The sequence below is a fragment of the Poeciliopsis prolifica genome, unplaced genomic scaffold (assembly GCF_027474105.1).
Source record: "Poeciliopsis prolifica strain line A6 unplaced genomic scaffold, Auburn_PproV2 SCAFFOLD003, whole genome shotgun sequence".
NCBI lineage: Eukaryota > Metazoa > Chordata > Actinopteri > Cyprinodontiformes > Poeciliidae > Poeciliopsis > Poeciliopsis prolifica.
Genome location: NW_026562378.1, coordinates 13,072,413 through 13,085,225, shown reverse-complemented (window position 1 = coordinate 13,085,225; position 12,813 = coordinate 13,072,413). Strand labels below are relative to the sequence as shown.

The following is a 12,813-nucleotide window of genomic DNA, read 5'->3' as shown; positions in this document are numbered from 1 at the left end:
CTCCTTTAAAACTGCTCCTTCTTTCCTGACTGGAAGGAAACTGAAGTTCCGTCTAAACACAAAGCCCGCGAAGCTACTGAGCTAAGGTGAAACACACACACACACACACACACACACACACACACACACACACACACACACACACACACACACACACACACACACACACACACATATATATTTATTTATTTATTTATTTATTTTTTTACTTTATTTACGTTTGGTTATTTTGAATGATTATAAAATGAGGAAATAGTTTAAATTACATTCCGCAGGTGTCAGAACCGTGAAAGTTAATGTATTTAAGGATAGTTAACACGTTCAAGTTAAGCTAAAACGTGTTAGCTTGACTTAACCGTTAAGCTAACATTAAATGTTAATGACGTTTAATGAACCGGCGCTGTTTCTGCGTTCAGATAAAGCCAGCTAGCTGTCAACTGTGTGAACTGCTGCTTTCCGCCATGTTAACTTTTTTTGTGCGTTCTTTTTGTGTTTTCAGAGCATTTCCTTTATATCTGAGCTTCTTTGGTCCAACTGTCTCTTGCAGCTCACCACAACAATGTCAGACGGTATGTCAACATGTACACATCCTGTCCAAAATGTTTGATGAACACTTTGTGTTCTGCTAAGGTTCAAGGCATGTTTAATTAGTTTTATATTTATCTGAATTCTCTGAACTTGGAGTCTAGGAAGATTAGTGCCATTATGTTACTAATTAACTAAATTAACTAACAGGACAAAATGTTTAGCTCTTTCCAAACTTTTTTCTCTTTTTATGCAGGAAAAAGACCTATAATGCAATAGTTTTCATAATGATTTATATAAAAGTAATTTGCTACATCATGCCTTGATTTGAGTATTTTAAAAATCAGTATTTTGTTTTAGTGCTTAATAACTGAATGCTTCCTTGTTGAAAGCCAGGTTTTGTCAGGTTGCTACCTGTTTGGTCTCTGGATCCCAACCTTGGTCTTCAAGGCAGGTTTTAGATGTTTACCAGATTTAGCACACTGATTTCATTTTGATGGCTGATCTGCATGCTTTTGGTGTAATCATCGATCATCTTACTCAGGTGTTATAAAGCAGGAGCAGTGTGCCTTATGGACCAGGGGTGGGTAACATTGCTCTAGGCAACTTGAATTTCAGGTTGAACGAGATTCGTACTGGAACTAGAGCAGCACTACAGTGACACATTCATAGCTCTAAAAGCCCAAAATGAACCACTAAAACTGCTAGATTAATTTTTTTTAAAGTATGGGTACCTATATTCAGTAACTCTGTAGAAGAACCTCAATCTTTGTCTGTAGAATATGTCACACCTTATTGTGGAAGTCTAGATTCTTGATTTAGAAATTAAGCTAATCATACTTTGACCAGATGTCAAGAAAGAAGTTCTTGACAAATAACTATTTCCCCCTTTCCAACAATCTCCCTGTTTTACAGTTGTATTTTTTTTATTATATGTACAATTATCAAATAAGATCCAACTAAGTCTTAAGCAGATTCAATGTAGTAATTTGTGCTTAAATGCCCTGAATGTTATTGGAGCAAAAAATAACAACAATAAGTTGAGTCTGAAATGAAATGTAGTATGATATTAATGCAACTTAATTCATGCAATAAAGATGTTAAATGTGTACTTAATGCTACATTGCATTATTTACATTTATACTCATCTTGATAATTAGTAATCATTAACTCCTTCTACAGATTCTCTGTCAGATTCACTCCAAAATGTTAATATTACCTGCAGTTGGAAGAAACATATTTTTTTAATATGTTAGTAAAATATATACATAAAAAATATTTTAAACCTAAATATGCCTGGGGTTTAAAGTGCTTAAGTCTGTCTAAATACTTTGAAACTTACAAGCATTTGAGATGTTGAACTTCTTTGATTTCTAAAACATTTGCTAGAAACTGTTATAAGCTAGTTTGGCTTACAGCCAGTAACGACTGGCAGAATCAGGAATAATAACAAGTTAAGGCTGTGTTTTAGAAAAAAACAAAACAAAAATACAGCAGGCTTACATTTGAGCAAGACCCAATAGTATTTTTTTTTTCCACATTTCCAAAATATTTGCGGAGAGGCAGTTTGCAGAAGGAAAGCAAACAGTTTTTTTCCTCTCCTTGCTTTTGGCTTCTGCAAGTAAGACATTGAATTTCACTGGCTGTGCTCTAGAAGGGTAAAAAAAAAAAAGATTCATCAGCATGCAGTGATACGCACAGTGGTCTCATTCTTAGCAAAAGAATGTGTGCTCACAAATCCTGACCAAGCAGAGAAAAAGCTACTGAGGAACTACTTGGTGATGAAACCCTTCTGAGTCCTACAGCCCTAAGAATGTGAGTATTATTGTGTTCACTAATAAAAGGACAGTTTGGTTTTTATATTTAAGATGAAATTAGGCATGTGTGTGTTTGACTTTTTTCTGCTGTTGCTGCTGCACCAGACGGTGAATTGTCTCTGAAAACTAGGTCAGATTTTATAAAAGGCTGCAGACACCCAAAAACATTTTTTGTAATGTTGACAATATCGAGGATTGATCTTCGACTTGGTCAGACAATAAAGCTCAAAGGTTTCTTGTTAGAGCTTTTCTGAAGCTGTTTATTCAAGGATTAATATTTTATGTTTCATTTTTGTCCATAGAAGACTATTTGACATTTACTTAAAATAGTTTATGGATTGTTTTTTCTACCCTGTTTTAACATAAACATGGTTGAAAGTTTGTTGAAGCTGTCCTAGATGAATCATAAATCACTGTATTGGTAAATTTCTACTTTGTCTAATTTATATTGCAGTTCTGGAGTATATATAAAGGAAGTGGTTGTCTGAATCTGTGTTTACACTTTCGAGGCTATGTGCAAACAAACTGAATACCTGAGCTGTGACAACAGATGAACAGAGCTCTAACATGATATTGAAGAGTAGTATCCCTCTTCCTGGGTGATTTATCCAAATTGCAAGCAAGTTGGAACAAGGCCAGTGGGATTAATATTTATTAATTTCAGGAAATGTTGTCAGTGATAGAAAAATAAGTTTTCCTAGTTGCATTATTTTGCTTTCCACTAGGTGGGGATCTTTACCTTTTTTTTTTTTAGGTTTTTCATGCCCCAGATTCTCAAGTCACTGAGTCAATCAAACTTTTTTAAGAGCTCAGTAATCCTGTCATCATTGGTTTGCATTCTTGAAAGTCCTCCATCTTGCGTAATAAGTTTTTGAGTGTGCTGATAAGATTACAGGTAACATTATCCCAGGCTGCTGTGTGTGGTTTGCTGTTGTGTGAATGAGAACTGTACATTTTATGCGATGGTTTGAACTGATGAAAAGACAAATTTGCATTGATATAAATCGGTATACTTTTATTTAATGCAGCTGGATTTAAACTGGAGCTCTTGTTTTTTTTTATAGAGTCCCGTAGTGAAGTTATGTAATCAGAATGAATTGATTTGAAATCCAGTCAATCAGTGAAGGTTTATTTCTAAATTTGCTTTGACATGTGGTTACTACTCATTTAGACAAGCAGGGTGATCAATTATGTTCCTAGAAAGTTGTGCATGTCGTGCAGCCTGTCACAAGTTGTGTTACTGTCCCTCTCTGAGCATTGGCTGTCCCTATTTATAAAACGCCCAGTCAGGAGGGCCTGTCCTGTGTGCGTTTCAGCTGCCTGGCTCCCCTCAGAAGTTTCCAGCAGGAAAGAGACGCAGACCTCACCGGTTAGCTTACATACTAAGCCGGTTCCTAAGCTTATCCTCTCTGTTTGTTGTCTTTGGCGCTTTTTTCCCCTCCATCTCCTGCTGTTCATTGAAATCTCCTTCTTCTCTTGGCTAACGGGGGGATTCTTATGATACCAAGTGGATCTAATTTCTAAGTTTAGACAAGTGGAAAACTTTCGTCCTCCACTCACCTTGACTCTGAGCTGCGGGGGTACAAGTTGGTCACCAGGATTGCTGGCTGTCATGCTAGCAGCACACCTTCTTCTGCAATGGCCTCATCTGTGGTTGTATTTCACCACGTTGGCTACAGGAAGCTCATTCCCTGGTTGCTAAGGCAACCAAGGAGGATGGTCCCCCGCAAGATCAGGGAAAGCCTTGGGTGTCCCGTTAGTGCGTCGCTGTGCTGCTCGCCTGCTGACCCGCTGCTGCCTGGAAGGAGGTGGAGCCAACTTTGCAGCAGAGCTGTGAGCAGCCCAGCGTGGGTCCTGCTTTTCCCCTGCCCCACCATGAGACAGAGCTCCAGCAGCAGAGCGGATGCTCCCCTCTGCTGGTCACCTCACAGCTCAGACTCGCTCTGCTACTGTAGGAACAGGAACTCGGGTGCTAGGATGTCATCTTCCGCTTCCAACAGCAATGGACAAGGGAAGGGTAAACCTAAATCCCAGACTCCCAAAAGAGGGAGCCTGCAGAGCAACACCAGCCCCGGTGAGTGTTGATGAAAGGGGTTCCCACAGAGAGAGTGCAGGAAGTATCAGTTGTGACTGTGGGGTGGAGTCAGCGACACGGATGCATGTTATGTTGGCATGCAGGTTTTTTATCCTTTCCAGCTTAGGAAACGAGTTGGCAAATATGGGATTCCCCTTCATAACTTAATGTTAGTTCTTGTATTTGATGTTAAGGCAGTTTGATTTTGGCTGATGTTTAATATTCAGCATGTGTGACTCTGCAAGGACTGCTGCAAATTGTCTGAACATAATTCAGTATTAAACCAAATCTAAACTTTTAATTTTTTAATTGTTGGTTAATATGAAGAGCAATTTCTTATTTACAATGTTAACCTGAAAGTGCTAAAACATTTAAATTGGGAGAGAGGGGAGAGGACAACATTTACATTTAAACAATGAGTTCATTGATTGTAATGACTAGTTGATAAATGCTTGAAATAACAGGATAAACGTATTTATTTGTAAACACTTAGATTTTAGTTTCGGTCAGATGGTTTCTAGGTCATTTGCATAAAATGATCTGTCTCTGAAATAGGTGCTAGAAATATTGTATATTGATTTTGCGCTTTTGTTTTTTAATTTTGGTGAAATGTTCAGCAGTTTTTTACTTGCATCAACTATATTATGTGCTATTTGGGGTTGGTCATTCCTGCAAAGGCAAGCTGACCTTCTATCTTCTGATACTTGTTTCTGATGCTGGTTTTCAGGATGTACAGATGCTCCTCACTTTGGATTAAAATCGAGGTGTACTCTTAACGAATGTCAACCAGAATATACACATTACAGGTAAAAACAAAAACGTTAAGTTGATCAGTCTTATTGCTGATTCGAATGGATAAAGCTTGTTTCTGTTTCTGCTGCTGCTTCTGGGGGAGGAGTCTTCATAAGACCCTGATCAGCCAATCAGAAGCCAGTTTTAGTAAACGTGCAGCACTGTCACACTAACTATTACATGGATAACACGGACTTTTCTTTGAGGGGTTTCTGCAAGATTTTTTGAACTCGGAGAGAAAGAAGGTATTAAAATGTTGCAGACAAAATCTCTGGCTGAAGCATTTTCCCATTTAAGCTCTGAAACATGAAATTCTTCTATTCAATGAAAATACAGCCATATATTTTAGAGTTTAACACATTTACCAGTAATTTCGCAGAGATTATTTTAAGGCTTTTAGAATTAGAAAGTAAGAGCCATGTTATGCGAGATACTTAAGGGAGATGTGAGAATTAGAACAATATAGTTTGTACTAATATATGTGTGTTAGATTTTTGAGAAGTTTTTATTCTATTAGAAATATTTTAACTTTCTGGCAAGATTCCAAAGAGAGGCATGCTACATTCAATGTTTTTGTACACATTAAGATTTCCTACTTAATGTCACATCTTGAATGCGGCAGCATCCCAGCCATTAATAAGGGATCGTAGCTCCATTACTGTACTTGTGCTGTAAGCTAACTGGTCTTTTTAGCAGAAACTGTCCCTCCAGTATACTGATAAATATATCAAATATAATTTCATGTAAATATTAACTTGTCTTGAAACTGGTTGATGTTTTAGTGTTATGTGGCTTTCCTGTTTGGAGGGATGCAACTGCATATCTGAAGCAGTAACTTCCTCTGACAGACGTTTTATGAAATTTGCTGAGAAAGCCTGTGCTTGGCGCAGTAATAAATAACTTAGAAGTCTCTCCAGCCATGCAGTTATTTAAGTCCTCTCAATTAGCCGCTTGGCTGGTCCTCTGCTTCTCACAGTCTGTTTTGAGCACCGGATCTGGGCCACTTCTCTTTTCAGACCACATCATCCTGCTTGCCCTCTGACAACAAATTGCTGTTGTAAACATCATCTACTGTTGCTGTTGTTAGCATGAAGTTGTAAACAAGTCATGAACCCTGAGTCATCAACATCGGCTTTTCCATATAACGTATTTAGTTCTACTACGCTTCATCTTTTGTGCATCCTGTTTATGAGATTTACAGACATGCTCTACAGACATAAACAAGTCTTCTGATGTAAAGGCAAATTCATTCGAAGGAAGGCGGTGGTGAGGTTCACTTTAAGTCGTCCCAATATATACGATTGTCCAGCGGTTCCTGCAGTTTTCCCCTCTTCTGGTTCATTATTAAACATACACGTTTTAGGTCTTTGTCTCTTAAATTATGCATAAGCAGTACATTTTTACTTGTGGCAGTTCCCTAAAAGCTCTTGTAAACTTTACCTTCTTGAACTGTTTGACGTCTGCAATTAGCTGGAACTGCAGCTAATTATATATATATATCTTTTGGTTGTCATGGTTTATTTTGGAAATTTCTTGTCATTTTAAGATTGAATAGGATAAAATTTTGTTGTCCACTGCTGTGGACAACAAAATTTCTTAAATTCTCCAATATAAAATAAAACATTCATACACAATATCAACAATTTGTGCACAAAACACTTTTCATCCACAGGTAGAAGTTTGTCATTTAGTTTGGTTAAGAATGATATTTATTTTTCTTCCATATCCAGTTTCAAGTGTTTTTTTTTTTCTTTACAAAATTAAAGTTTAGCGGTCTTTCAGAGGGCAAACTTTCATTATTATTATGCCCTTATCAATTTATCGCTTGAAACTGGTGTCAAAAAATCAGTATTGTAGTTTATCACAATAGTTACTGGAACAATTTATTGTCCAACAAAATTTATTATGATAGGCCTATTTGGATGCAATGACTTTGGCTCTATATAATAAACTAAACTGAATTGAAAATGTACAAAAGCACTATTAACATGCAAGGAACAATGCAAACCTCTTGGCAAGAGGTTGTGCATGAAGATGCTAATTTTGAAAACAAACTTTGTTGCATGAAATAAACAAAATGTCTTTTTTTAATGTTCTTTTGTTAATATTCCATCAAACCCCTGTTAACATGCGGTCAGTTTGATTTTACTGTAAAACTTTCTGAACATTTACTGATTGAGTGTGAACATCAAATGGCAGAAAATATTTAAATATTTATCTGTTCAGTAGTAAAAATGGCAGTCGCCTGCTAAATTCTTGTTTCTTTTCTAAGATCCTTTAGCTTTTTGCAGCTAGAGGGAGACATCTGGCATGGAAATGTTGTATTTTCAGCACATCAGTCTTAAAACAAGTTGCTGGTTGTCAGTGTCTCCACTCTCTGGCTGTCCTGCGGTCAGACATGAAGCGATGACCAAATCTTTCTGTGTTTGGGTGGAAAATTCCTGGGCTTTTTTCTGCTAATAATAGCTCAGTTGCTTCCCATGTAATATGGCTGTTCTGGAAAAGGGATTTTGTAGAGCTGGGAATCAAGGCCATGAAATCTCTCACACCACCAACAGGTGGGCTTTTTGTTGCTGAGGGCCTCCAGATAGCACAGAGCCACCAGGATGCTCTCAAAACAAACGCAGGCATTGCTCACAAAAACTCACAGCAGGTAGACTCAACATCAGGAACATTTGAAAACCCTCACTGCCGTAATTTCCTAAATGAACATCAGACCTGCGTGATTATGATGTATTTCACTGTTTAGACACCGTTAAGTACTCTGCTTTGTGCTCCCAGTGTTGCTCCTAGCAGAGATCCTCTTTCAGTTAATCCTCCTCATTCGATCAGAGACGATCCGGCGTCAGCTGATGTTTGGTCCCTGGCTTACTGTTTATTAGCTTCTGAGCTCACCAAGGCTATTGTCTGCCACAATCGACTGCAGTGACTGATCTCTGTGACCACACTGGCTTTGAGAGGGAAAAAAAATCACACAAGTTGCACAGATATTAAAATATCAAAATAGTTTTAATGTTCGTGTGTGAGTAAGTCATGCAGGTGCAAATAGGTGTGCAGCAATTTGTTCAGTTAAATGGTCGAGTTTATTCAGTTCTGGTCAGTTTTTACTTCGTGATTTTTATTTAGAACTTTGCTGATTACTGTTTTTTTTTCTAATTTTCTAAACTTAAGATACTTTATACATTCATTTTAAATATTTTCATACATTACCTTTTGCAGTATCTGCATTTTTTCTTTCATTTCATTTCATCCTTGTGCTATTTTGTAGGTTTCAGTGTCTGTTTAGTTCTATAATATATGGGGTGTAAGGTTGAGTCGTTTATCTATTTTGAATGCACAATGTTCTGTAGCAAAATGTAGTTTTGTAACACCAATAAATAGTAAAAATACTTTGATTACTTATAAATTGTTGGGAAAATTTATTTGGGCCAAATCACACTAAATTTTATGTAATTTTTTGACAATAATGATGTTTAGATTGATGTGTAAATTTGTTTTTTTTTTCAGTCAAAATTACAAACACAAATTCTAATAGATTATTCTGTCATTGTTCAATAAAAAGTTGTGTGTAATTGCTGTGTAAAGCAATATCTTTGTTAAAATAACAGGGTCAAAATATATTACAGTAAAGTTTAAACATTTTACCATTATACCATCAATAATATTTACATAAAAAAGAAAGTGAATAAGTTTTACAATTCTTTAAATAATTGCTGGACAACCGAGACAGGTGTGGATACAAAATAACCAAGATCTAAACTGACCTGGAAGCAACACATTTAAATTTTTAATCAAACAAGCAAATAACTCAGACAAAAACAAAACAGAGAAGCATTTTACCTCTTGTTGTTCCTGGATGTCATCCTTAAGTGGGGTTTTATCTCTGAGGTGGAAATTGACCTCTTGCAGCATAAGAATCGAACAAGTATAAGTTACAAGTACAGTGTTGAATGCTAACAGTGTCAAGTAACAGAGTAGCTCTGCTATATTCAGATATGATGAGAGCTGAGCTGACAGAAAATACGGTCAGAATAATCCCAGATGATTGGTATGGGACAATGATTCGTATCTGTCTTGTTTTTGAATGTTTCTCTGTTATCACATGAAAGATTCTCTGGTTGACAAAGGAGATACTTTATTATGAATACAAGGAAAAAATTTTTGTGAATGTTTGTTCTATTTTTCTCGTGGGAATTTGGCTCCCAACATGGAGATTAGAGTTGTTGAGCAGAGTCGTCAACAGCAAAGCCAGCTCTTTAAAACAGGGAGGGACGAATCGTGTAGAGTTTCTCCCTGGTGCTGCTGATTGGCATCTGGGGAAAAGGATGTGCTGAGAAGTAATAATAGCCTGAGTCGTGTAGAGGTCGCAGAACACGACTCACAATACCGTCTTTCATGGTACTTTTAAATTACAACTCAATCCTAAATTTTCTTTTTATTTAAGTCTGAATGTTTTAACTTATTTTCTTTAAAGCAACTTTATCATTAAAGGTTGATTGTTGAATATTGACCTATATTGTCCCTCCTTCTCTCTCCACCCTTGTCATGTCCGTAACTCTTTATTTGACAGGTGTGCATAAGACTGACATAAGCATGACATAACAGCTATTATAAACATAAAGATGTCTTTATGGATGTCTCTGACTGTTGTCATGAAGTGTCATTCGGTAAATTCTGACACTTTTAATGCAAAGTTACTTTAAAATTTTCATTAAAAGTGCCAACTTTGTATTATTTCGTAAATAAAGAAACTTAAATGCAAAGATAGCATTAGCAACTTTGCATTAAAAGTGTCATTATTTACCGAATGACACTTTATGGCAACAGTCATAGAGATTCATGTTCATGACAGGCGTTATGTTTATGACAGTGTCATTTCAGTCTTATGCACACCTGTCAAATAAAGTGTTACAATCATGTCTTGATCACTAAAACTTAAATCATGTTTAGTCTTTAAGACCATCGAAAGTCCATTCAACTAGGCATAAAAATGTCATTAGCATGAAGAACCTGAATTAAAATACAATTGCCTTTCAATTGTGACAACTAATTCGATATATTGTGCAGATTGTGTATGAGTTAGTTCTGCTACTGTTTTGTAGAAAATTATTGGTTTATGTTAAACAAATGAACATTAAGTCTAGGTGGTATTAGTATAGAAAACATATGTAAATACATTAAATGTGTGTTTGGATTTGCATATTGCAGCACATCCTCAAATGAAACACAGCGACTTTTAAATATCTGGACTGAGAGGAGGAGCATTTTTTAAAATTGTTTTGCCCGAGTTTTGCACAAAAATGACTAAAAGTGCTATTTTCCTTGGCTGTGTGCAGTTTCTATTGCCATTTCTTTGCTTTAGCAGGATGTCTCAGATTCTCTTTTAAGATGCCATATTTTTGCATTTCTTAAAAGGTCATTATCTTCCAAATACTGAAACAGTGCTACTTGGTTGTATTTTGCTGAGTACTGTTCAAGACAATCAATCTTAATCTTTGAATTTGATATTCACTTGATTTTCTTTTCTAAATGAAACCTTGGGTCTTTAAAAATTATTGAGCTGAGCCTCTTATTTATATCTAACTGAGCTTTGCTGTAAAGAGTTTTTCTTTTTATATAAGACATTTTTAAGGGAGATTGTTGAAATGTAAGAGGAACTCATTTCAGCTATTCATTAAGAGTAATGAAAATATAAAATCATAATAGGGCAATCATTTTATTGTTCCACATCTAGACTATTGAGGTAATTATTTGAAGCCTTAAGCTACTTGGTAAATAGGAGAAAACAACCCAGAAATAAATGAATCATTATGTATGTACTTATTTAAAAAGTAAGACTGAATAAGTAAATAAATTAAAAAACATACCTCTTAGGGAATATATACTATTGAGGGATGATAGTGTGTGCTGTGGTTTTCTCTTATCTCTGTAGCTCATCAAATGGCTACAAACATTTCATAAGTTAACCTACAGACTTCATTATGGTCTCTGTATGTATATATAAATGTTAAGGAACTAAATATTTGAACTTAAAACATTTAAATGTCATATATGGAACTCCTCTCACATATATATTTCCAGTTGTAATAAAGTGTGTGTATGTATCTGATATGAATTCTGTTGTTGCTTCGATCTCTGAAAAGCCATAAATACATTCAACACTGAATACCTTATGAGTGACTCCTCCTCTTTCAGTCTTACCGTTTTCTGTGATGGTTTGTAAATGTCACCAATCCAGCGCGACTAAAAGCGCATCAGCCTTTCCGTCAACGTTTCCTGTGTGGTTGACTGGCTGCATGACTTAAATAGTTTATTTCTTCGATTCGGGGCCTTAATGAATCTGTTTCTCATTTGTGTAACTTCTGGTTTCAGATTATTTGTGCCCTAGATTTAAATGCTACTGATGCATGTCGCGACCTGACTTGTGGAGTCGAGACAAAACAGACACATTGAACAGGTTTTATTGAGTTAACTGAAGTTTAAAGCAACAAAAACAAACTAATTAAACTAAGGCATCTAAATACCAACTCAAAGCAAACCAAAAGATAACTGATAGGAAAAGCAAGCAAAACTAAGCTAAACCAATTTGGCAGTATAAAACTCAAAGTACCTATTTTTAATTATAGTCTTTCTATGGAGAGTATTATTTTAATCTCAAATGTTATATAAAAAACCCAACTTCTTTTAAGTCAAACATTTTTTTAAAAATTGAAGTATAATATTTTTTCAACTACAAAAAGGCTGCATTTTTAAAAATTAATTTGTTTTTTGGGTTTTAGTGAATTTATTAAATTTATTTCAAATATTGTTTGTTAGCAGTTGAATTTCTAAGCTGTGTTACTAGTTTTGATTTCTTTAATGTCTTAGAAGCTCTATCTGCCTGGAAGACGCTCAGTAACTAAAGTCAAGCTGCTGTGAGTTACAATGAAGTATGTGAGATGACAAAGAAGCCACTTCCTGGGCATCATGTGTTTAAAGAGCAAACATGCAAGGAAGTGTGTAAATTATCTAATCTCCATGTTAACGTGATTGCAAATGAAGCCTCATGTGCACACTTATGAAATTGCTGAGATTTTCCAGCAATTTTAGTGCAATTTTAGAGCTTCACAAACCCCAGAAAACAAAAGCCAGCGGTAACAGTGCAACAAAATCATCAGCTAAAATAAATAACACTGATATCAGTTTTTTTGTGCAGCTTTGAGATAATTGAAGCCTTGTGAAAAAGAGGTGGGAGGAGGAGAAGTAGGAGTGGCTTCTTATCCCGACTCCCCCTCCATTTTACATCACAATAGAGCATGATGCAGTCCTCCCTGGCCCTTCCCCTTTCTTGCCACGTGGTATGCACCAACCCAGTATTTAAATCCGGGAGCTTGAAGGCTGTGCTGTTCATGCACTGTAAACCGGTGCGATCCAGGAAGCAGCTGTGACACAGAATTAGAGGGGAAGAGAGGAAGAGAGGGGAGGGGAAACTGCCTCAGCAGCTCTCAGAAGGAGGCGACACTTACAGCAGGAGAGACAAAAGGAGAAGCGCTGTAAGATCCCGGTGTCAGAGCAGAGTTGTGTCTCCAGAGTGTTCGGTCTTTCCGTTTGCTGTCATTCTTTCTG

General features: G+C 36.3%; 1 protein-coding gene across 5 annotated transcripts in view; it reads left to right on the top strand.

Annotated features, from left to right (window-relative positions):
* LOC129354645 (AMP deaminase 2-like) overlaps window positions 1-12,813 on the top strand; it is a 32,702-nt gene continuing 19,889 nt past the window's right edge. The window contains exons 1-2 of one of the 5 annotated variants that reach the window (XM_055024111.1): window positions 1-86; window positions 500-569. In XM_055024111.1, the coding sequence (XP_054880086.1) occupies window positions 560-569 (10 nt within the window). In that variant the 5' untranslated portion in view covers window positions 1-86; window positions 500-559. Of the gene's footprint in view, window positions 87-499; window positions 570-2,256; window positions 2,341-3,642; window positions 4,417-12,676; window positions 12,741-12,813 lie in introns of those variants that run through there. The other 4 variants (XM_055024120.1, XM_055024102.1, XM_055024094.1 and 1 more) reach the window with 4 other exon arrangements.